The 25,540-nt window shown below is 55.5% G+C and overlaps 1 protein-coding gene across 1 annotated transcript in view; it reads left to right on the forward strand.

The window, feature by feature from the left end:
* The first annotated feature begins 322 nt into the window (after positions 1–322).
* NOL4L (nucleolar protein 4 like) overlaps positions 323–25,540 on the forward strand; it is a 63,891-nt gene continuing 38,673 nt past the window's right edge. Inside the window, exons 1-3 of the mRNA XM_054644516.2 lie at positions 323–896; positions 18,512–18,667; positions 22,189–22,300. Of these exons, the coding sequence (XP_054500491.1) occupies positions 588–896; positions 18,512–18,667; positions 22,189–22,300 (577 nt within the window). The 5' untranslated portion in view covers positions 323–587. The remainder of the gene's footprint in view (positions 897–18,511; positions 18,668–22,188; positions 22,301–25,540) is intronic.

Consider the following 25,540-nt stretch of genomic DNA (forward strand, 5'->3'; position numbering starts at 1 on the left):
GCCCCCCCGCTCCGCTATCCCGTACGGGGCCGTATGGCCGGGGAGCGGGGAAGCGGGGGGGGAAGAGGCGGCCCAGCCAGGGGAGCGCATCCCACCGGAGCCGGGGCGGGGGGGAGCAGCTGCCCCGGGACCGGGTGTTGGAGTGGGGGGGGGGGGGGGGGGGAACGACCCGTCGGTGGCGGCGAGGCCGCTCTAACAGGTGGGATCCCGCTGAGAGGAGGAGGCGGCCGGAGGGGGGCGGAGGAGGCAGGGACGGGCGGGCGGGCGGGCGGGCGGAGGGAGGGAGGGAGGGGGACGAGCCGGAGCCGCCTGTGATCCTGTGACAGGAGCGGCTGCTGCTGCTGCTGGCGCCGCCGGTACCTCCCTCCGGTCGCTGTCCGAGCCCCGGTGCTCCCCCCCTCCTCCCCGTTACAGCGGCCGCCACCCCTCCTGCGCCTCTTGCTCCCCGCTCCATCCCGCCCGTCGCCCCCGCAGCCCGTCCCGGGAGCGCCGCTGCCCCTCCGCCCGCTCCGGGACAGGGCGCGGGGCCGGGCGCCGCCGCTGCTGCTGCTACCGCCGCCGTTACCGCCGCCGCCGCCGGTCGGGCGATGCCGAAGCCGCCGTTACTGCTGCGGGGGAGCCGCCCCGGGGACAGCGAGCTGGGGCGGCAGTTCCGGGACTGGTGCCTGCGCACCTACGGGGACTCGGCCAAAACCAAGACGGTGACCCGGAGCAAGTACCAGCGCATCGCCGAGGTGCTGCAGGGGGGAACCGGCTCCGGCGGCGGCTCCGGCGGGGGGGAGAAAGGCAAGTTCCAGTTCTGGGTCCGGTCCAAGGGCTTCCGCCTGGGAAACGGCACCAGGGAGGCGACGAAGATGGGTCAAGTGGTGGTATATGTGCCGGTGAAAACGGGAACGGTTAGTGCGCTCCGTGCCCCGGGGGCTCTGTGTCTGTCTGTCTGCCTGCCTGTCCGTGTCTGTTTGTCCTCCCCGGGGGTGCGGGTGGGGAGGGGGGGGGGAATTGCCCGGGGTGGGGGCGGGCACCCCCGGGGCCCCGGTCCCTTCCACCGCCGCGCCGGCCCTGTCCCGTCAGCACCGGGCGGCCCAGCCCCGCCGGCCGCCGGGAGCGCGCATGCCCCATGCGGGGCGCGACGCGGGGCCCGGCCGCTCCCGCAGCCCCCGCCGCTCCCGGGGCAGAGCCGCCGCGCCCCCGCCGCCCCGACCCGCCCGGGATGCGGATGGGGAGAGGCGCCCGCCCGGAGCCTCGCACCTTCCGCTGCCCCCCCGATCCCCATCCCCGTCCCCGTCCCATCCGGTGCTGCCGCCTTCCCCGGGCGCTGCCGGCGCGGGGGAGGTGGGGGGGCGGCGGTGCCCCGCGCCCGCCGCCGTGCACCTGCCCCCGCGGGGGGGCCGCGCCGCCGCCCGGTGCGGGCCCCGCCGCCCCCCCGCCCTGTCCGATCACGTTCGCCCGGCATTTCCCATCCGCCCCACGGCCGGGGACAGGGCTGCAGTCAAGGGCAGCGGGCGGCGGGGAGGGGGCGCCGGCACCCCCCGCCCCCCCGCGCCGCCGCCGCGCCCTGCCCGCCCCGCTGCCGCGCCGAGCGGAGCGGAGCGGAGCGGGGCGAGTCTCGCCGAGCCGAGCGGAGCGGGGCGAGCCCGGCCGCCGCGCTGAGCCCGGCCCCGGCGTCCCGCGGCGCTGCCCGCCCGGCGCGGCCGCCGCAGCCGGTGCCCCGGGGGGTGCGGGCAGCGGCAGAGCCCGGATTAGGGCAGCTCCCCCCGCCCGCTCGCGGGCCGCTGTCCCGGGAACTCCCCCGCCGGAGCCTCATTGTTCGGCGCCCGGCCGGGCCGGGGAGCGGGGCACCGGCCGCCGCCTCCCTCCCTCCTCCCGCCGCCGCCCGGGGCTGCCCCGCCGCCCCATTGTTCCCGTCCCGAGCGTGTCCCGCTCCCCGGCGCGGGGGGGAACGCGCAACTTTGGCGGCCCCGGACCCGCGCAGGGAGCGCCCGGCGGGGCTGCCCCGGTCCCGGCCCCGCGCCCCCCGCCGTCCCCCGCGCCCCTCTCCGCCCCGCCGGGACCGCGGGCACCGGAGGGCTCTGGCAGGGATTTTTTTCCCCCTGTCCCTCCCCGTCTCTCCCGCTGCTGCTGCTGCTGCCGCTGCTGCTGCTCTGAAGGGTGCAGTGTTTTCTGTGCACACAGACTCCAGCATTGATGTGGCTGGAGGATGCTTCCATTGAGGGCAGCCCATCTGTGGCAAATGCTTCTAAACGCACTATTTACCTCCCATCTGGTCCGCCTGATTATTGGGGGGAGGGGGAAGGGTCATTATTTCTCCCTCTCCCTTCGTGGTGCTCTGAGGCTCCTTTCTTTCTCCCCTCTCAGCCCCCCTCCCCCATGCAATGCCCCAAAAAAATTCTTTGCAATTTTTTTTTTTTTTAAGACCTCTTAGCAGCCCTCCTCTATCACTGCCCCTGTGCCAGGAGCCCCTGAGGGAGGGCGGATTAGGTGCTGTACCCCCTTCCAAAGATCCTGCACTCCCTCCCGGGTCCTCTCCATGCAGTCAGCGACTCTATCCCAGATCTTCCAAATGCTGCAGAGTCATGGTACCCCAGAGAGGCCGAGCCAGACTCCCTCGACCCCGCTGCTCGCTAGATGCCCCCTCCCCTTTGTCCGGGAGGGAGTCCCGAGGGTCAGCGGCTCAACCAGGCCGGCACAAGCCCGCATATTCCCAAAGGGCCTCTGCACAGATGAAGTTTCAGCGAGGAGCATGCCTAGGCCCCCGCATCTTCCCTGGCAGAGTCCCTGCAGGCTACAGACAGGCGTTACACCCAGACTCCCCTAAACCAGCACACACAGGCAGATATACCCTAAGGGACAACCGAATTTTTTCAAGGGGCAATACAGCTTATTTCCCAGTGCCTAGATGCCAGCCAGATGTCAGGACTGGGAGCGCTTTGCAGAGCCACTGCAAAGGGAGACCAATCATCACGGTCCCCAAAACCTTCCAGAGTGGGGTCTGTAGAAGTTGTTGCCTCCTGCTCCTTTGGTCCCAGCCTCCCTGGCCCCCCTTGGCCAGGAATCCCATGGACCATTTCAGATGAGTGCAGTTGAGAGTTTGGTTTTGCCTGAAGTGGCTCTCAAATTTAGAGATAACTTGTCAGGGATTTTCTTCGGCTCCTTGTAATTCAGTGCTCTCCGCATCCTTGGTGGTTTGGGCTGGGCTTGGGGTATATTTCCTTGCTCTCAGGCACACAGTCAAATATGTCATGAAGCTGATATGAGGCTTTTGCTGGACAGTAACGCCTGGATTCTGGTTTAATGTCTGTTCAGCTGCTTTTCCCAAATACTTCTGGAGCGGGTTTTGGTTGCTTTCCCCTGGCTGTGCTCCTCAGCAATCTGATCCCGCTCGTCCTGTCCGCTCGCCCTTCCCCAGGCACATCTGCCGGGCCAGCACCGTTCTGGGGATGTCCCCCGCTGCAGGGACAGGCAGAGCCCCACCCCGGGTGCACTGAGGGGGTGCCAGGGGGTGCATCTCGCTCTGCTCTGACTGCAGGACACCACAGCAAATCCAAGGGACCAGGAGGGAAAGCTGGAAAAGAGGTGGAAAAGAGTGTGTAGAGGGCAGCAGTGGGGATAAGATTTCCTTTCCCTGACAGGGCTGGGGCCACTCCTCCTCTGGAAAATAATAATAATGACAATCCCAAACCCCAAAAATAATCACAACCCGCCCCCCCCCAGCTAGCCAGCTGAGCTGTTCCTTTTGGCTTGTGCACCCTGAGCTGGTTTGTGTATTTTCTGCGCATCCGTAGTGAAAAATTAATTAACATGTGGTTATTATTTTCTCTCCTGAGTAACTTTCCCTTGCCCTCCTCCAGGCCTCTCATCAGAACAGGCCTAATCAGATTTGGGTGGCTTGAGAGCAGGGACTGTGCACTGAGAAGGGGGCATCTGCCTTAGGTGGTGGTCAGAGCAGATGGTGGTCTTCTCAAAGAATGCACTGGGAATAGGAACAGCAGTGCGGACGGATGTCTGGCACAGAGACTGTTCACATTTCTTTTTCCCAGATGAACGTCCCAAAGATGCTGGACGTTTAACACATACAATTAAAAAAGCCCTACGCAGATAAACACAGGCAGTCTAGCGGTGTAGGACATTGTTGCCTGACAGCCCTATTCACACGTGGGCTGGACTCTGCATCCTTTAGGTCAGGGTATTGGAAAAAAATACATTTAGGCTGTACTGAAGAGGAGGGTATCTTTGTGTGCTGCTGCAGCACAGACAATGGATACAGCCCAAAGTGCTCAGATCTGCCCTTCTTTCCTATGGCTGACACACTCTAAGGTGTGAACCCCTTCATTATCCAAGGGCTGGATCGAATCCTGGCACTGGATGGGCAGCACTCATCCTTCTCCCCGTCTTTGCTAAGAACTGTGGGAGAATTTGTCCATGACAAGGTGCTAAGATGCAGTTCATTATAATCTCATGTCCCTCTTGTCCTAAGCATTTAGCATCATTTAGACAGTCTTTCCCAGACAAATGTGGAGCGAGATGGAGCCAGGGTGCAGGGAAATGGCCAGCCCTCGGAGCAGATGGCTGTGGCCGGAGCAGCGGGTGTGCAGGGGAGGCTTCTCCTCAGACTTGGGCTCGGGCGTTAGCTGCTCTCTAAATCGATGCTGCACTTGGCCGTGTGTGGTGGGAGCCTGTCACAACTCCGGCGGTGCTGGCAGGCCATGCTGCAGGCTGGGGGCTGCGGGATGGATGAGCAGGGCAGGCCTGGAGTCAGCCCAGCCCTTTGGGGGCTGTGCGGAGCCGTGGGGACCAGGCAGGCTCTGCAGCACTGCCCACGTTTCATTCTGCTTTGCTGCTCTCTCCCCGTCCCCCGCAGCGCTGACATGAGGCTCTGGGGCTCTGTAGGCATCGCTAACAGGAGGAGGGCATTGCTCCAGTGGGTTGCTGCTGTTGTACAGGTACAGCTCACCTGTGCCAGCTCCCCTGGAGCCAGATGTACAAAATTATTTCATGGTTGTGCCTGGTGAAACTCACCCGAGGAGCGATGCTGGGGTGGGGGGAGCACTGGAAATACAATTGACGAGTCCAAAATGCAAAAATGGATGGAGGCTTTAGTGGACAGCAGGAAAACTCTCCCATGGGACAGCAGACAAATCTCACAGCACAGCCTAGCCTTAAATTCGTTTCAGCTGTAGAGACAGGGAGTGTTGTGCTGTGGAAGCTGCGGTGCCAGGCCGTGGGACAGCACAGCAGAGTGGCAGAATGCCGGAGCTGAGGAGCCAGGCATGTCAGAAAGATGCTGCTCCAACAGCTAATAGAGGCTACATTTTTCCTGATACAAGTACCCTTCAATGCCCATATTCAGTGCCCCAAAAAGCTGCACATCTATAACCTCTGAGAACATCAGTCAACAGAAGGTTTTCACGGCGTGAATAACCACTCAGACTTTCTGGGGACTTCAAGTGATAAAAAAAATAAATCAAGACCATTCAGAAGAGCCTTAGACAAGGCAGATGGGCCTGAGGGTATTATCTGAGAAATTGTCTATTACTCCCATTGCACCAGCCTTACTTAGAGCATGCAGAGCTTTCACCTGTGGAGAGATCCCACCCTGAGCACACGGGGCAGCACCAGCTTTTCCAAGGAGTGAAACTGATGGCAGGTTTACATTTAAATGTGCCCTTAGGAGACTGGAACAAGTCTGGCCTGGGTGCATGGTCCCATTCAACCCCATCTAAAGAAAATCTCCCACATTAGCATCCCGTCCAGATTCAGCTCCAAATTTGCACAGCATCAGTCACAGATTTCACATCTGAAGCTGCTCGTGGTAAGACTCAGAGAGGGCAGTGACACCCAATCCCCTGGGCCCAAGAGCTGGCTTAGCCTCACCAGGCAGTAGCTAAAGCCTTAGCAAGGTGAATTTAAAGAGTTCTGATGATCTGCAGTTACACAGACTGGCAGAATGAAGTTCCTCACTGCTGGGAGCAGATCTGACAGCAAAGCCCACTCCCTGCTCACTCCCATCCTTTCAGGACAGCCTGCTAAAGCCACTTCTAATGATAAGGGCGAAACCAGGATCTCCTTCAGTCCTTACTTTATTTCTGCCAAGCCTACAAGCCTGATTAAAGGCAGTCCCACAGTAGTCATTAGTACTGTGTCCCAGTCCCAGAAGTCCCACCATCCCAGCCACCCTCATCCTTGGCTGCTGGCTGTGGTCACCAGCATTTGTGAGACCTGGAGCTCCACCAGCAAAGGTTCCCAATACATGTCTGACCAAACAGTTTCTGAAAAAATAAATCTCTGCCATTCACACTGCACATCCTACATGATTCCAGAAACAGGCATGGCATTGCTGATCCGAGAGAAGTGTTTTTTGGATAACATTTATCTGAAAGTAATCTCTTTCACCTACAATTGTTTTCAATTTGTAATTCTCAAAGGGTGTCACTCTGAAGAAGGTCCAAAAGCAAACAACCAAAGCACAGCTCTGCCAGGCCTTGGTCAATGAGGCTGAAATGTAAAGAACCCCAGGTCTGACAAGGGGCTGTTGTTCTCACACTCCAGGTTATGTCCCACCTTTGCACAGGAAGAGGGTCTGAGCACTCAGGGCCTTGTTAATGAGGAGGAGAGAGGACTGGTGTGAGGACAGTACGAGGCTGTTCTCAGCTCCCCTCGTGGGCCTTGCTCAGAGGGGCTTGCTCTGACCACAGGCAGAAGGGGGAATTCAGTCAGTGACTAAAGTCTGCAGCAGAGCCCAGAGAGGCAGCCACAGTCCTCTCAGTGGGAACTTTCTCAGGACCATTCTCAGCAATAATCTTCTTTTGATACAACTTGTTCAGTTTTAGTTTTATCATTATGTTAGGCTTGATATGAGCAGTCTGTGAACTTACACCGTGGACAAGCAAATGGCAGGGAAAGCCCAGGGGTGTGGAGGAGCATTGGTGGAGTGTCCATCCACCCTGCCTGGCCAGCGTGGATGCTCTGGCATTGCCATGACAGAGGAATGCATATTCATGTCTCTTTCTTTAGTGCAAATCATTAATTATCTTTCCCTGATCTCATATCAGCTGTGCCCACCTCTAAAGAATCACATTGAGAATGGGCCAGAGCCACCCCAGAGCTTCAGTGTCTGGTTTAATTAGCTGATTGTAGCAAGGGCAGGTACCTGTTGGCCAAAATCATTGTCTTTGCTGGAAAGCTACTGACTTCCACTTTTATGGCTGGTGCCAAAGAATAGCAATTTATTTGAGGAGAAATAACTGCAGAGAGTCTGTGCTGTGTGTGAGAGCAGAGAGCAGAGCAGAGGTTTGGGTAACAGTGTCCATGTCTGAGGTTAAGGCAGCAGCCTCTGGAAGGGGAGTGGAGCCTGGTTGTGTCTTCCTGGCACGGTGCAGGGCCCTTCACGGAGTGACAGCCAGGAAGACAATGCTGTGTGAGTGGTTTCTCTCTGTCCTTGCTCTTCTTTGGCTTGGCAGCCCCAGAGGATGTATTTCCCTTCCAACAGACAGGCAAAGGCTCTGATGGATTTGCTCCTCACCAAGAGGGAGGGAGTGCTCTGGGAAGATGGGGTCACTCAGTCTTTCCAGTTGGTAGTGGGTGGCTCTTATGGGAGTCTTTGGGCTAAGAATCCAAACTCACAAGGAACAACCTCCCCCCCAGAAAAATGAGACTGAAGTTTGGGACTCCTCTCCTGGCTTGCATTTGAAGGAGGGATCTCAAAGCAAATACGGAGTCATCCACTCATCCACACTGTGGTGACATCCAAAACCTCCTGGGTGTCGGTGCTGCAGGTCCCACCCACACTGGCTCCAGGTGCCGCAGGGTGTTCCAGTTTGCAGTCTCACAGCACCGGGACAAGCAGCCAGTCCCGGGAAGCCGCTCCCTTGGGGATGCTTTTGGGTTTGTCATTTCCATCCTCAGTTTGAGCGCTGGTTGTGTGGCTCCCGGGAGGAGGCTGGGAGGAGGCCTGGCGTCTCCCGCTCACCTGCGCCCGGCGTTTGGATCCGGCAGAAAGCCCTTGAGCTGGTGACAAAGGTCTGGATGTGGGCTGGAAAGTACAGTCCTGTCTCTTAGCAACTGGTTCCTACCTCTGAGCTCTCGGAGCCGTGTGTGGGACAGAGAGCATCAGTCACGCTCCCGCTGCCGCAGCAGCGACGCACCGAGGAGGGGATGGGGGATCAGGCCGGCTCCAGTCACCGCCGAGGCGCTTAAAGAAGCTCAGGCATTTCCAGCACAAGCAGTCATCTGTGAGCCCAATCAAAGCTCGGGTTTAATTGCTTTCCTCGTGCCCTTCTCTGCCCGGCCAGCGGCGCCGATTGGCTGCGGCAGCGGTGCCTGCCGGCACCCAGAGCCCGCTCCCCAGCGCGCCGCACCGGGGTGGGGACGGCACCGGGAGGAGCGGCACGGAGGACACAGCCCGTGTGTTTGTAGAAAAATGAGGCGTCCTCGGGTCCTCCCCTGAACTCCTCCACAGGGCAGCTGGGAATCCCCGTCCTCTCGCAGACATTTGCATGGCTGTTTTCCCTCTCAGTGCTCGTTCTGCTGTTTCACCCTCGTGTTTCCTCTCCCAGCCCAAAGCAGCTCCTCTCTGCTGTGCGTTTCTCAGGGGCTCCCTTGCCAAGCACTGTTTCATAAACATTTTCACGAATCCTCTGCTTTGTCCTCCTAATTAACCATCCAATTGGCCCCCAGTGGAGCCTTCACCTCTCCTGTGAAGATCCTGCTTGCACAGATTATAACCTGTCAGCTGCCAATTTATTCCTCACACAGAGGGCAGGTTGTATTAATTGTCTGCCTTCCCTGCCCTGCTTGCTTTGCCCCTCCTTTCTTTTCCTCCCAAAAGCATCCCTGTTTGGAGACACAGACTCACAAAAGACCAGGGAGAGCCAGATGTGAGGCCACTCCATATGCCTCATGTGTCCAGCTTGCAGTGCTATGGCATTGAGACCAGATGTGATGGGATGAAGTGTCACACCTGGGAGAGGGATCTCTGTGGATGGATTACCACAACAGACTGTTTAAGACCATGCTTGATCTGCTCCCCTCATGTGTAGTCTCAGTTAAAGGCTCAAAAAAATTCCACTTGGTCATCCCAGGTTAGTGGGGAATCATTCCTGGGCTTATCTAAAAGTCTCAGTTTGGCTTTCAGAAGGGTTGGGGTTCACCTGGAGTGGTTATGATGGACATGAATCAGAATACAGGGGGGCTTTACCTAAATGCAAGGGGACAACAAGCAGAGCTCCATCTATGTCTGCCCCCTGTGGCCCTTGCCCTGACTGCCTGTACAGGACCCTCCAGCCTTGCAGAGCAGGAGCCCAGGGTAAATACAAGTGAGCCCAGGATAAATACAAGTGCCTGCTCTCACTGAGGGCAGTGGACATCTGTTTTCCTGGGTTCCCATGTTGGGAAAGGGCATGATGGAGTCCAGCATGACCCTTATGGTTCCACAATGTCCCCATTTCATGAACCCAGTGCGGGCTCACAGGGAGCAGTCGTGGTGGTGCTTGGCTGTGCAGCCAGTGTTTCCAGGCTCTGGCATCGGGGCCAGGCTGTGCTGAAGCCACTGTGGTGTGGTGCAGCTCAATCCCTGCTGTGCCCTGACCTGGAGAGGAGGCTGGTTTGGAAGGGGAGGGCTCGCAGGCCTTTTACCCCCCCTCCAACATCCGCTGAGCTGTCAGCATTTCCCTAGAGGCACATCACATTGTTCCTGTGGGAGTCTCCGACTGTGGCCCACATACTGGGAGCTGCCAGGGCACAGGGAGCTGGCACCGGGATGCCACACATCCAGGGCTCTGCCTCTCAGCCCTGCCTGACCTTGATTCACTGTAGCATCATTTGTAACTGATTTTACATAATTTTTCTTACCACTGACGAGCTGAACTGCTGCTGCTCCGTATCTCCTCCTCCTCAGTTTCATTTTGACATCACCACGTTCTCACTGTAGGTGTGATGATGTCACCTGCTTGCCCTGACATTGCTGGGTCTATTCCTAGGCACAGAGGGGTCACCTTGCTGTGACAGGTCATCTCATCACTTGTTACAGTGCCTTGGCCCCCCTCTGACTCAAAGGATTTTGCTTTGCTTGTGATTTTTATTAGATTAGTGCTTGGTGCTGGGGAGATCGCTCACAGTGATAAGTTACTTCAAGGAAGAGCCACCTCTAGACATGTTCTGAGTTTGTGTTACAGCTACATATTGTCAATATTCTTTAGATTCCTAGTTTTATAATTTTTTCGGGATGGAATATAAAAACTCTTCTGATTGTAAATGTAGTTTACCATTCCCCCCCTTCTTTTTTTCCATTCCAATAGCATTGTCCCCCAAATCACCAAAACCAAGATCCAAATAACATTAAGAAATCACTGCTCACCTTTGCAAATATATTTTTTTTAAATTACCAAACTCACATTTTAGAATCACAGAATCCTAGAAGGGTTTGGGTGGGAATGGACCCTAAAGATCGTCTCATTCCAACCTCCTGCCATGGGCAGGGACACCTTCCACTAGACCAGGTTGCTCCAAGCCCTATCCAACCTGACCTGGAGCACTTGCAGGGACAGAGCATCCACAGTTCCTCTGTGCAAACCTTGCCTATTTCAAAACATTAAGAAACACTGCAACATTATAATAATGCCCAGATGATAATGCTCGTGATCTCCTCCCTGTTGGCACCCACAGCATGGCACTTCTCCCACCCAGGTCCCTCACACCTTGGAGAGGAGGGTGATGCTCACCAGCTAACAGGGAGTGGGAAATCCTGGGAAAGCCTCAGGGAGCAATTTCCCAAGAAGGTCAGTCAGGTGCTCCACTCACCAGGCTGCAGGAACCTTTCTCACCAAACCCAAGTGAAGCAGTGCTTGGGCTGCCCCACAGCACCCAGTGTTTTGTTATCCCTGAAAGAGCCAGCTCCCCCTTGCTCCCATCCAGCAGGTGCAGGGTCACATTTATTGGGGAGCCCCGTGCCTGCCTCTGCCTGCCAGGGTCACATTTATTGGGGAGCCCCGTGCCTGCCTCTGCCTGCCAGGGTCACATTTATTGGGGAGCCCCATGCTTGCCTCTGCCTGCCAGGGTCACATTTATTGGGGAGCCCTGTGCTTGCCTCTGCCTGCCAGGGTCACATTTATTGGGGAGCCCTGTGCTTGTCCCTGCCTGCCAGGGTCACATTTATTGGGGAGCCCTGTGCTTGTCCCTGCCTGCCAGGGTCACATTTATTGGGGAGCCCCGTGCTTGTCCCTGCCTGCCAGATGCAGCTGCTCCTGCAGCCTCCCCGCCGGCGCACAGCCTGGTGCTGGCAGGGAGGCAGCTCTGCTCTCTTGCGCTGTGCAAAATGTCCTCTGCCTCCCGGGCAGAGCAGGCATCCAAGGAGTCTCTAAGCAGGCATCTGAGCAAGAATCTCTTCCTGCTGGGCTTCTCCTCTGTCCTTCAGGCAGCCCTGGGATGGATGGCAGCCCCATCCCCAGCCGCCCACCAGACCCTGAGCACACCAACCTCCCCTTGGCACCCTGCACCTGGGCCCTCTCCACAGCTGGAGGCAGGGCTGCCATTTCCAGGCTCGCCCCTCCCAGGCTGCTCTGTTTTCATTCCCAGGCCTGGGAGCCAGGGGAGGAATAAGCCGAGGTCAGAGCAAAGGCCTGGACCCATCCCCATGGCTCAGCTGCTGAAAGAGCTGCTTGCTCTGAGGAGCTGCCTGTGCCCCGTGAAAGACACACACCTCAGCTGTGTTTGCCAGCTAAAAATAAAGCACCCGGCTCCCCTCATGAGGAAGTATTTGCTTTGGGAGAAAAAAAAAAGCATTGTGTACAGTTCTGGCTAGAGAAACAATGTGAATGCCCCCAGTCTTGGCTTGAGTCAGCAGAGAGTATTGGGAAAATTATTTTTCCCTGTGCCTCAGTTTCCCCAGGAGAAATGAGCTCTCTTGGGCCACAGGGATGCTCAGCTGCTCAGGAGGGCTGGGGCTGTTTTCACTGCAGTGAGTGGAGCTGGAGCTCTAAGTGCAGGATGGGGCTTTGTGTTTGCTTCGTGCAACAAGACACAACACAAAATGCTCAGCACTGGGAAGCACCATCAGCATTTTAGCAACTGCTTTTCTCCCATTTTTAAACCAGAAATGATCAGAAAAATTTCCTAGCAAAATATTTCCAGGAGAAAAAAGAGCAAAATCTGTCAGTCAGAGCATTTCCCATCGTCTTCTTGTGGGTTCTTTTATTATGAGCAGTACAGCTGATACTGTTTTCAGCCCAGTGTCTTCCTGGTGCCTATTTCTAAGGCATGCTCTGTGCCCCTGGCATGAGGGGCAAGAGGAAGAGGGAAGTTCGAGGAATCTAGCTCCTCTTTCTCCTCGCAGCATTAGCAGAGGGAGCCTGCTGTGGTTTAACATATCCCCCGCAAAAGCTGCTTTCATCCTACACCTAAATACCATGAGGAGTGAACTTCCTAAAGCCCTGGAGAAGTCTAAATATAGAAGCCAATCAAGGGCTGACTTCCCAGAGATGAGAAGTACCAAGAACAGTTTCTTGATCAAAAGTTGTAAGAGTCCATATTGAAATAAAACGTCTGTTTTGGTGCTGAAGCCTGTGCAGGAGGAGTAGTTGCAGAGGTGGGCTGCGGGCTGCGGGCTGGTGGTGGTCACTGGGGGCCATGGGCTGCCCAGGGAGGTGGACTTGAGGAATCCTGGTGTTCAGAGGAAATTCTTCCCTGTGAGGGTGGCGAGATACTGGCACAGGCTGCCCAGAGAAGCTGTGGCTGCCCTGTCCCTGGAAGTCTTCAAGGCCAGGTTGGGTGGGACTTGGAGAAATCTGGTCTAGTGCAAGGTGTCCCATGGCAGAGGGATTGGATGGGTTTTAAGGTCCCTTCTAATCCAAACCATTCCATGTTTTTATGATCTCTGGAGAGCTTGATGGGAAGCTGGTGTCATGGCAGGATTACATCCCATCCTGTATGTCACAGTTTCTGATCCCACTAGGTCCCAATTGCTTTGTCCTGTGCACATCCACTCCCTGGTCCAGCTGAGCATTTTTGTCAGAAGACCAAAAATTCCCTTAGAACAAAATACAACTTGTAGAAAATTAGAAAGACGCTTCAAAGAGGAGAAAGCCAGAAGAGTGCTCAGATGAAACCCAAACCCCACCTTTGCTCCTCTTAAAGAAGGGGTCCTCCTTTGTGCAGCAGAAGGAACCACCCAGGGCTGGAAGGGAGGGCAAGGGATGGGTGAGTGCCACAGGAATGGCACTGCCGCTGGTGTCAGCTGGGGAACCCACGGTCATGCCGTGGGGTGACTGCAGCAGGGGACAGGAGGGCTCTGATCCTGACCTGGCTGAGGACAGTGGCTGTGTCCCACAGGCAGAGCAGCTGGAGCACAGGCAGAGCGAGCGACGTTGCCTGTCTGTGTACAAGGGAGGTGACCTTGAGGGACAGCTCGATACGGCTGGCCCCAAACATCCAGCTGGGCTGTCCCAGGGATGAGGGTGACAGTGGCCCTTCCAGCCAGCAGCAGGAAATTAGTTTAACGTGCACCTCTGTGCTGGGGCGGGGAGATGCTGTGGTTGGGAGATACAGAAGGGAACGCTTTCATGTGGGAAGTGCAAGGAGAGGCGAGGGCAGAGGGTCTGCTCGCGGGCAGAGAGCAGAACACAGCCATTATCAGGCAGGGCTCTGCTGGCAGGAAGCTGCTTTTGACTCACAGGAAGCTGAATTGGGCTGGTATCGGCCCTGGTGCGAGGGCCAGGGCAGTGTTTTATCTGCTGTTGAGCACAGCAGATGGGGAAGCAGTCGGCACTCCCTCCCATCCCACTCCTGCCCCAGCAGTCCCAGCCTGATGGCCCTGCAGCATAACCCCCTTGGAGAAGGGATGCTTCCCTGCAGAGCTGTGAAGCTTCCTGGGCCCAGGAGAACTGCCAGTCCCACTGGGGAAGGCACTGCCAGCCAGTGCAAGGGCACAGCCAAGCCCCTGCATGCTGCTGAGCCCAGAACGGGCAGTTTCCAGTTCTTCTGGCAGTGTCTATCCCAGTCAGCCTGAAGAGGAGCTGGGAGCATGCAGGCTTTGGAGAGCTCTGGTTAAATGTTCCCAGATTCTCCCAAACCCAACTCCAAGCTGGGGAAGAGCTTGCAGGGTTGAGAAGTCCTGTGCATGAAGGCTGCTGTCATCCCTTGGCCTCCCGGGAGCTGCCTGGTTGGGTCTGGTTTCGCTGGGGTGGTGGCAGGTTGCTGGGGCTTGGGGTGGAGGTCACCACGGGCAGCACGGACTGGATCAGGTGGCAGCTGCTGGCAGTGGATCTGCTGCCCCACAGAAAACAGGGCTAGCTCATCAGTGCTGCAGTTTGGCTGTGAAAATCTCCCATTATGGCAGTTTTCACACCCAGGCTGGGCTGCTGAGGAATGGCCACAGGGGCTGGTGGAGACACAGCAGGTTGCTGGGAGCACAGGGAGCTGCGTGCGTGGAGGAGGCTGGTCATGGAGATGTGTGGGTGCTGCTGCCAAGCTCCAAGGCAGGACTGGGCTGTGTAGGAGAGATGGCAGGGCTGTGTAGGAGCGATGGCAGGGCTGTGTGGGAGCATGGCAGAGCTATGGGAGCCATGGCAGGACTGTGGGAGCCATGGCAGGGCTGTGTGGGAGCATGGCAGAGCAGTGGGAGCCATGGCAGGGCTGTGTGGGAGCCACAGCAGGTCCATGTGGGAACAAGGCAGGTCCGTGTGGGAGCATGGCAGCGCCCTAGGAGCATGGGAGGGCTTTGGGAGCCATGGCAGGTCCTTGAGGGAGCCGTGGCAGCTCCATGTGGGAACATACCAGGTCCATGGGGGAGCCGTGGCAGGTCCATGGGGGAGCCTGACAGGCCTGCGGGAGCCAGGGCAGGTCCATGCGGGGGTGTGGCGGGGCTGTGGGAGTGCGGCAGGGCTGCAGTGGGGCTCGAGAAGTGAGCGGAGCTGCGGCCGGATGGCGGTGCCGGGAGTGGTAGGAACCCTCCCCTGCCCCTGCCCCTGCCCCTGCCCCTGCCCCTGCCCCTGCCCCTGCCCCTGCCCCTGCCCCTGCCCGCCCGTCCCGGGCTCGGCGAGGTGCGGGCCCGGCCGCAGTGGCCCCGCCGCCGCCGCCGGTGCCTGCCCCGGGCCGGTCCGCGCCGGGCGGGGCGCGGGGGCAGCGGGCGCGGGGCGGCGGCGGCGGGCCCGGGGGAGCGGATTACCGCCGGTTGCCGTGGTTACCCGCTACCTGCCGGCGGGCCCCAGCCCGGCCCGGGCGGGGGGGCTCGCCCGGCCCTGCCTCCCTCCCCGCCGCAGCAGATGTCACCCCGCGCCGCCGCTCGGGGCTGCCCGGGCGCTCCCCGTCCCCTCCCGCCGCACCGCCCCCGTCCCGGGCCGGGCGGGGGCCGAGCGTGCCCGGGGCGGCTGCCGAGAACAAAGGTGCCGGGGCTGGGCGCTGCCAGCGCCATGGCCGGGCCCTGGGAGCGCTGCCCGGCCCGCGGCGCAGCCGGGACAGCGCTGCTGCCTGAAATGGCTGTCGCCGCCCGGGGCCGGGCACGGAGGCGACCTCGGGCCGCAGAGGCGGGTCCCGGCGCTGATCCGCCGGGGCTGGAGGCGGCCGGGATGGAGCAGGGACAGAGGAGGTGCAGGGGCAGCGAAGCCCAGGGGAGTGGTCCTAGGGCAGAGGGTCCCCGGGGTACCGGTGCTCAGAGATGTGGAAATAGACAAAGGACACTGGGGAGGAAAAAGACCTGATGGAGGAGAGGAGCTGAGAGTGCTCACAGCTCAGGGAAGGTGGGGAGGATGTGAGGAAAGGCAGGGTGAGAACTGGGGGGCACAGTACACAGAGAAGGAGAGACTGGGAAGAGGGAGAGACAGAGCCGTGCTGGGCAAATAGAAAAGGAGGATGGCTGGAAGGTGGTAGAGGGACTCCTCAGCACCTGAAATGCCACCTGCTTCCAAGCACCTCTGTCAGGGCTGAGCTTTGCTCCTGAAATCTTTTCCTCCTTGTGGGGGCAGGTGACTTCTAATAAAGCCCCAACACCAGGACAGGGTAAAAGCATCCCTTCTTCCCATTCTGCTTCCCAACTGAATTTTTATTGCTATTTAAACCTGAGGGGTTTTAAGCCTTTCTGAGATATTATGGGCTCTGACTCATGCCTTGAATACTGGTGAGCAATGCTGGGTGTGGAAGGAGGAACCCGAGGGGCGTGGGCCCCTCTGAGAGGTACTTTACAGCACACGTGTCCTCTTAAATCCTAGGTCAACATTTGGATATATTGCCAGATATAAACCTCCCTAATCCTGGAGGCACTGACTTGATACTGCTTCTTATACCCAGTGGCTTTGATACTGCTTGCATCTCACCTGCTTCCCAAAGCTAAATAATCATCACGGGGAGAGCAGTCACAAGGCTGAGGAGGGGATGGGGGATCGCTGCAGGGGGTGGGATGCTGAGGAGGCAGCTCCGGATCCAGCCGGGGTGGAGAGGAGAGCGAGCACTGCTGGGTGTGCAGGGAGGCTGTAGCAATGCCCAGACCCTGAGGTTACCTTCACTGCATTCCTTCTGAAATCGGGGAGGAAACAGGGACCTGCTGGCCGGGCAGGGAGGAGGATATTAGCTGGTTGGAAACAATGATTTGCATACAGGGTTGGTTACAGCCTTAATTTTGAAGGCTGTGCTTGTTAGATCTGACTGTGCTTTTCCCCTGCTGCATTTTCCTTTGTCCTGTTTCTGTAATTATCCTCATTTCAACCCTGCTCTGAGGATTATTGGTCAGTAGGAAGCCTCCTAATGCCCACTTCTCCTTGGCAGGGGAATACCCATGCCCTCGATTAAACTGAAACTCTCTGAACGGTGACAGAAGAAATTAGATCTATATTCCTCAAAGACACTCCCTGGGGCGAAGTTTCCCGACCCCCACCACGCAGCCCTGCCACCCTGCCCCTTGTGTTCGCTCTCAATATTCTCTTTGTTACAGCCACCTTCAGCCCGGGCTTGGGGCTCCCCGGGGAGGGGAGAGGTGGTTTGTGTTGGAAAATCCTCGTGCCCATGTCCCGGGTGAGCTCAGCCACCGTCCCACTGCAGCCCGTGCCCAGGACAGGCAGTCTCTGTTCCGAAATTGGGGTGAGGAGCCAACTCTAATAGGCAGCGCTGTACATTAAATGACTGCTCCTCTGAGATGTTGGGTAGCTCTAGCAGAAGGTGGGCCCACTAAGTGATTGATTTTTGAGAGGCCCTTCACTGGTGGCTTAAAGAACAGCATTTATTCAATCTATAGACTGTGTAAGATACACAGAGCCCGACCAAGGACAGCACAAACGCAGGTTAGGAGACTGGCTGTTCCCTTTGCATGCAGACCTCTGCCAGACCCTGCCCACAGCCCCTGCCCACAGCTCTCTGCCAGCTCCTGCCTGCCCTCAGGGATGTGTGAATGCACGTGAAAAAGGTAGTTTGCAGGTAATTTAGATGTGCAGGTTGCTGCTTAGCTGCCTGGTGGGTACCCAGTGGACAACATCCATGCATTCCTTTTGGAAAGCAGCCCTTAAAGGGATGTAATATATATACATATACATACATACATGCATATATATATATATATATATATATATATATATATATATATATATATATATAAATATAATATTTTCAATTTTTTTTGTCTATGCAAAAATAGCATTTTTTCCAGGAGCAAGCTAAGTGACCTCCCAAAGGCTGCCCCTTTCTCAGTGCCCCCTGCCATTACAGTAGCCACTGACCAGCTCCCAGTAGCCCATCCTGCTCTGGTGCTTTGTGCCAAGTGCCGATAGCAGCTGCCGGGTCCCAGAGGCTGCCTCCCCTTCCCACGGCAAACCCTGCCAGTGTGAGCTGACACCGTTGGTGCCAGTCAGCTCGGAGGAGCACTGCTCCCCACACTTCCCACTCCCATCAGTCTGTCACCACTGTCGTGTGGCAGAATTACTGCCTCCTGCTCTCCAGCACATCCGAACACACAAAGAGCTGTGCTGCTGCTGCCAGCGCTCAGCTGCTCTGCGTCTGTGAGAGGGAGGGAGCCTTGGAAAGGTCAGTGCAGGGAAGGAGGGGATGCTGGCTCCTTCCTTTAGGGGCTGTATCCTGGCATCACAGTGAAACCTTGTCCTGCTGGCTGATCCATGTCCACGGGGACTGCAGCCAGCAAGAGTACCTCACATCTCAGGGCTTCCCAGGGTGGTTTAGCACCATGTGCAGGTCCAAAGAGCTTCCCCTGCCTATTCCCCGCCTAGCAAAACCATCCCACATTACAGAAATTGAATCTCTTGATCAGTTGTGACTCCACTCTGGACTCTTCCCTTGTTTTTATTCCTGGCCCAATTTCATTGCCAGCTTTAGCAGCACGACAGCAGCAGCCGCCACTGCCCTGGCTACAGCAGGATCCTCCCTGAAGCGATGTTTAATTTATCCCCCACATCCCCCGTGCCCAAGGCAGCCCGAGGCGGGAGCACAGCCACTCTGCCCCCTCCAACCACATTAGCCCCGGGCCGATCTCGTCACCCCTGTCACCCATCGCTGACACTAACTCAACTTGCCTGCACTGTTGTAGGGGGCAGATGGACTGTCGGAGCCCGAGGGCATCTCTCTGAAACGCGTGGCTGTGGTGGAAGATTTCTTTGACATCATCTACTCGATGCATGTGGAAAGCTCGTCGGAGCCGGGCAAAGCACCCAAACATGCCGGGCAGAAGAAAACCTACCGAGCGGTGAGAGTCCCGCCGTGCCCCGGGCAGGGCGGGCACTGGAGCGGAGGGAGAGTCCCTCGGGAATGGGGATGGCAGGGCAGGTAGGAGCAGAGCCGCTGGCGGGAGGCAGAGCAGAGGCAGAGCCCAGTGTGGCTGTGCGGGGAGGCGTGAGGAAGGAGGGGTTTAAAGGCAGAGCAGCTGTGCTCGGGGAATCCGGGCTGCAGCGGCAGCACAGCGCGGCTGCTGGGAGAGGAGAGAGCAGGGCAATCATACAAAGACACTGTGCGTGTCTGAAGGGAAAAGGAAGAGGAATCCTCGGTGTTAGTGATGGATGAGAGAATGTTTGTCCGGTCCCGTGCTTGCTCTGGGTGATCTGCCTCCCTGTCTCCCTCAGCCAGAGGGAAATGTCTCCTGTGGGCCTTGAAGGTCAGGAGCAGCCAGACAGGGGGACTGGGGCACGGCCATGGCCTTTCCCTCCTCTCCTGCCCCTCCTGGGTTTCCTCAGTTACAAAATGGAGGCAGGCACCAAGCTAAGTCTTGTCTTGGTTCCTTGGTTCCATGCATGCCAAGAACCAGCTCTATCCACCCTGAAACACCACTCTAGTTAGGTCAGGAATAATTTAGCTTGAAGTGTGCTTCTCCAGGGAGCTTGCTGTTTCTCCTGACTCTGCACAGCCCTTCAATGCAAACGTTTGGGCTCTCCTTTTACAAGAAGAGCTGAATTTACTGTCCAAGACCAAGCTACTCCCTTGAATCCCACAGACCTAAGGACCAGGTCGCTTAGAGACAGGAGTGGCTTGCTGGCAGCTCATCTCTCTGGTGTATACAATGTCTCAGAGAGGTCTTTGCAGGCTGCCCTCGTCTCAGTGATGATGCCTGAGGTTCTGCACAGCTCTGTGCTGCCAGAGTCAGCACAGGGTTGGAGTCTGTCCTGCCTGCCTGTGTCCCTGCTCCATCCACGCTGTGCTGGGAGTCTCCAGGGAGCAGGGCTCTGCACACAGAACTCATGGCATCACTCCCTGCCCTGAGCACTCCAGTCCTGCCCCTGCAGCAGAGCTGGGGGCTGGGGCACGCACTGACCCTCCCTGGCTGGGGGCAAGTGATGACCTTTTTATGGTCCAGGGGGGGCAGCCCCACCAGCATGACCACAATTCAAAAACTTTCTGCTCATTTCCCCAGCAGACCACTCCGACCCTTCCCTAATTCCTTCAATTCATCTCTCTGGAGGACTAATCTGTGCCCTGCACAGCCCCAGGGGAGCAGGCTGGATCCGTCTGTTTTCCCAGGCCTGCTCACAGCAGTCAGAGAGAGCTTCACGCTCCACCCCTCATCTCCCTCTTGAGCTGAGATCATCACATTAGCAGCGTGTATCCCCTCCTGACCTGGCAGGAGCTGCTGGCTGGGCTGCCCAGCCTGGCTCCTGCCCTCACTGCTGCCCTTGCTCCCCGCAGCGCCTTTGTAGCCTGAGCTGGAAGGTGAAATGGTGCAGAGCACACGCCACGCCTGGCACGGCGCACAAAGGGACACTGCTGGGTGGCCAGCTGGGAGGCTCCAGGGTCCCCTGCCTCCTTCTCCCTGCTCCCTTTCCCTACCACTTCTGATTAGAGACACTGGAGAGTTTGCCCTTGTCCATGACCTCCGGAGGGAGGCAATCAGAAAGGGAGTTTGGATGGGAGATAACTCATCAAGGAAGCTGTCTGCTCTGCAGAGCATCAAATCAGCTGAGAAATAACAACTGTATCACTAAAATTAGCTGAACATTTGCAGCAGAGACTGTGGGCTTGCTGGAGCAAAAGAGGCAGGGAGACGGCTGAGCCCGGCAGGCAGCAGGCGGGGACAGTTCCCTGCCTGTGACATCCCACCACGGCTGCCACCAGCAATTTCCAGGCCCCTCATTCCAGCGTTTCTGCGGGAATCCCTTGTGCTTGTGCATCGATAAATATCACACAGAGGCAAAGGCTGAGCTGGCATCCGCTCGGCCACAACAGAGCTCGCTGGGGCTGCAGATAAATAGGAGGAGAATCCCATGAGGACCAGGCACTGCAGCCTCCATTTGAGCGCTGGGACAAGGTCCCCGCCTGAACTTTCCACCCATCTGGCATTCTGTGCGTGTGAAAGCCCGGGCTCTGCTGCCGCGCAGTGGAGAGGGATGCGGCTCCCTCCCACCGCAGAGCCAGAGCCGGGCACGGCGCTGCCTGAGCCGTGATCCAGCACAGCCCCTGCCCCGCTGCTCTGCCTCCAGAACAGCACCCCCCCAGGGTACAAAAATGCGTGGAATTTAGGTCTTTTTGTATTTAATGTCGACTTTTAGAATTTAGGAATTGTTAACTATGTCAGGCGGGAGGACAATGTGGCCACAGGAGGGGGATCAGGACATCCTGGGCCATCCTCCCAGCTCAGCCCCGTCACCCACGAGGTGTCTGATTCCAGCCCCACTTCCCGTCCTGAGCCCCACTTCTGCAGGGCTCCCAGCCCCGAGGACTGGCACAAACAATTGAATTTCTGTCTGCTTTATGACCCCACTTGTAAGTGCTGTGACCCCTGTGGGGGTCACGGCCCCTGGTTTGGGAACTGCCGTGCTGGGACAAGTCACTTAGACCAAACAGGATGGGTGATTAACCATAGGAGCCAGCCCAAAGTGAGAGGTGGGCTCTCCACCTTTTAATGCCTTCCAATCAAGACCAGATGTCTTCCTGGATGATGTTTTAGGCAAACCACAGGCCACAGGGCTGCAGGAGAACCTGGGTGAAGTTTTGTGGCTTGTGCTGCACAGGTCAGACTCCAAGATTTGATGATGTTTTATGGCTTTAAAGAAGTCTACATTAAAATGGACTTATTCCTTCTCCAAATAACCTAGCCTTGATCCTTAGAAACACCATAAAATTACTGCTGGCAGGAATTAATTGCAATAACAGGGATTGCCAGACACCTTCTGTGGGTGCTTAGGTCTGGATCTAGTGTTTAACTTCAAGCATTCAAGTTTTAAATATTTATCCTTAGCTTTTCCTCATCTGTAAAATATATACCCCACAAAGGTTCAGGAGACTTAATTCATTATTGTTTGGAAAAATGTTTTCAATTCCCTAGATAAAATATGTCACAGAAGTGCAAAGTATTATTAACAGTAATTGATTGTCATTGTGGGAAAAAGTGACCTGCCCTTACAAAAGATTAATGGATTCTTCAGGTTACTGGTGTGATGGTAATTAACAATGCAAACAGAGCTGATGAGGCCTTACTTTCACATTTGATTCTTACATGTTCATAGCTTTGCTCTTCCCAGACTCCAATGGGGAACGGGAAGGAGTTTCTGGGAAGGTGTGGGTATGCAGGGATACCAAAGGCCTGTTCATTTGTGTTGTGGTGCCTCAGTGGCACACCAGTTACCCTCCCAAGGTGTTCCCCTACCAACAGCTGCTCTGGAGGGAGGGATTTAGAGCTGGAGGGGACAATATGTGGCTACGAGCATGTGCCCGTGGTCCCTGTGCTCTCCAGCCCGTTCTCCATCTCCCAGGACCTACAGCTCTCTGTTGTTTCCCCAGATTGCAGAGACCTATGCTTTCCTCCCGAGAGAGGCTGTGACCAGATTCCTGATGAGTTGCACTGAGTGCCAGAAGAGGATGCATTTCAACTCCAACGGCCTGGAGCCCAAAGGTAAAGGCGAGTGGCTTCTGCCAGCAGAGCTGACTCTGCATTTTGCACCAGCACAGTGCCACCAACAGCTGCCAGACACTGTCCTGCCCAGGAGATACATCCTAACCTAAGGGTTTTCCTAACCTGGGATATTTTACATGAAGGAATTGCTTAAACCTGCTCCTTTCAGCTTTGGGAGCAGAAGCAGCCTGGCTTTCTTTCCAAGCCTTCCCCAGTGCTGCCCAAAACATGGGTCAGAAATACCACAGATATGGCTGCAATCAACCCTTGATCATGTGAGGGTGGAAACCTCAATGTCTATAAAAATAACCTTAAGTTTTTCCCTGGAACTGATGATTTTGTATTGAAAGACACAGAATATGTCTGAATAGCTGAAGTTTCTGATAAAGAAGCGATTTACACTTAATTAATAGATAAGCACGGGATCCCGAGTTAGATAATGGCAAGTGTTTTGGCAATCCCAGTTACACTGTGCCTGTGTACACACACAATTAGTGTGGCCACTGAGGTGGTTGACTCCTTATGGTTCTTTTGTGGGCAGTTCCAGTCTGCAGCTTCTTAGGTGTAAGAGAGAGCAGGAGTGGGAAGAAGATGGGACCAGATTCTCTTCCAGAGTAGCTGCTTAAATGTTTGTGTGGTTGTTTTCTGAATTACAAACTTGTTTTCATGGTCAAGTGCATAGCAAGTGCAAAGTGATGTTGATTTCAGTCATTAAAATTGCTACTTTAAAGAAAAAACCTAAGCAAACTGCTGGGAGTTGGTCAGTTTCAAAAGTGGCAAGGCAAAGTGGCTCATTTGGCAGCTCTTATCAGGAAGGGAAGCAGAATTTAAGGAACAAAAGGCCCAACAATTGAGAATTTCTTCTATTAAACTGTTTACTGCTGGGAGCAGAGCTATGGACATCCCAGAAGTTTTGTGTAAGTGGATTATGTGCCATCTATCCAAAGGTAGTGACTGAAATGCTTTGTACTCATTATATTTTTAAAAAACTCTCAAAAACTCTCCCAAACAGCTCCATGTGAATTCTATTAGTTGAAGCTCCATTACCACTTCCCACTCTGCCAGCTAAGGGCCTGATCCCTCTTTCCAATTACATCCAGAAAATTTTGGCCTTGCTGGGAGCAAACCTGACCTTCACCTGGATTACACTGCATCCATCATGGGTGAGGGTCCTTCACAGAGTCACAGACTGGTTGGGTTTGGAAGGAACCTTAAAGTCCCTCTCATTCCAACCCCTTGCCAAGGGCAGGGACACCTTCCATTAGATCAGGTTGCTCAAAGCCCTGTCCAACCTGGTTTTCCTTCAGGGGCTTCCACCCACCCACCATCCTGCATCTCCTGTGCCTCTCCCAGCAGCACACATCCATCCCAGTTCAGAGGCAGCTCTGGGAACCTCTGGTTCTGGATATCCCCTTGAGTGTGGTCCTAGCTGTGGGAACCATGATCAAGGCTGACACCCATCTGTCCTGAACAAATTTATAAATTAATATCAATTAGTGATTATTTTCATAAACCTTCTGCCCTTAGCAGTTCTCTTAAAAATAAATCAACCAGGAATACAAAGGATCCTGCAGGTAAAAAGTCTTACCCACCATGAATGAATGAAAGAACAGAAGTGTTTCTCTGTCTGAATAGCACCTAAATAGTGACTAAGTACATGTGAAAATGCATTGAGTAGATTAGATAGGGTTACTTTTCCTGGGGAAGGGTGTCTGATTTCACTAACACGTATTCAGAAATTTATCAGGAGCAAATCACCTAAAAAAACCACTGGGGTCATAGAAGAATTACTGAGGTGTATGCACGTGCATACACACATTCAGGCACATACAGGTAAAGTTTAACTCAGTAAGATGACAAAATTTGAGTAATTCCCATCTCTTTCTACTTCTCTTGTCTGTGAAAGAAATCTGAACACATTTAATTTGTGATCACAAAAATCCCTAATTAAACATATCTGCCATCAAACCCTGCAGGGCACCCACATCATTCATAAAAGCAAATTGTCTTGCTTGTGGGAAGGTTTGAATGTCACTGGACTTCACTGGGATCTCTTTACAGTGGTATTAAATTAGGAGTAATTCTGGTGGAGTGATAAAAATGTGGAGCTAGGATCAAAACCATTTCTCCTTGTTCCATCTGTGTGTCCAACATGTGGGGCATGTGATAGAGATAACTGCAAAATGAGCCAAAGGATTCCTGGAGCTTCCTCTTGTGGCACAGGATGTGAGGATTGTTCCCGTGGAGCCCCCCAGGCCTTTGAAAACAAAGGTTTTCTTTCTTTCCCAGATAACTTAGGAAAAAGGAGAAAGAAAAAAAAAAAAAAGGGTTTGGTTTCTTGGGCTCAAGCCCTTCTCTGGTGCAGTTGCACAAATTCACATTAAATTTGTGTCCTCTAATGGGATTGTTCCAAATTTACATCAGAATGGTTCCAGGCAGAATCTAAGATCACTTGCCTCCCTCTTCCTCCCCATCTGAAGTTGCTGAGCTGCTCCTGTTCAGCTTCATTCATCTCTGCAGCGCTGAGCAGTGGAGTGGGGAATGGCAGGAGAGCAACTTATCATCCTCAGGGATCCCAAACACTCACCTCACCGTGCCTGTGCCTCAGCAGAGAGCAACTTATCATCCTCAGGGATCCCAAACACTCACCTCACCGTGCCTGTGCCTCAGCAGAGAGCAACTTATCATCCTCAGAGATCCCAAACACTCACCTGACCTGCCTGTGCCTCAGCAGAGAGCAACTTATCATCCTCAGAGATCCCAAACACCTCACTGTGCCTGTGCTTCAGCAGAGAGCAACTTATCATCCTCAGAGATCCCAAACACCTCACCGTGCCTGTGCTTCAGCAGAGAGCAGCTCTATCTGTGATACTCTGAGCAAATGCTTTCCCAAACTCTTAGGGACTCAGCCAGCTGGGGCAGGTTTAGCTCCTGTGAAAAGCTCCCCTAGCACTGGGATTTTAACATCTTTTCATCACAGCACAATAAAGGTTTATTTTGGGTTTTACAGAGACATATAAGTGCTCCTAATCTGTAGGTCAAAGCATGACAGAGACAGCTGACATACAGCCATGAGAAAAGATGGAGGAATCAGTTTACAAGGTTCCTAAAAGCTTTGGACCTTCCTGTTTGGGCAAGTTGATGACTTGAGTGGCACTGGCCACCCTTCCCTGCACCCACAGGCAGGAATGCTCCATCTGCCCAGGAATGGACCAGATTAACCTGAGAAAAAAAAGCATT

The sequence above is a fragment of the Agelaius phoeniceus genome, chromosome 17 (assembly GCF_051311805.1).
Source record: "Agelaius phoeniceus isolate bAgePho1 chromosome 17, bAgePho1.hap1, whole genome shotgun sequence".
NCBI classification, from domain to species: domain Eukaryota; kingdom Metazoa; phylum Chordata; class Aves; order Passeriformes; family Icteridae; genus Agelaius; species Agelaius phoeniceus.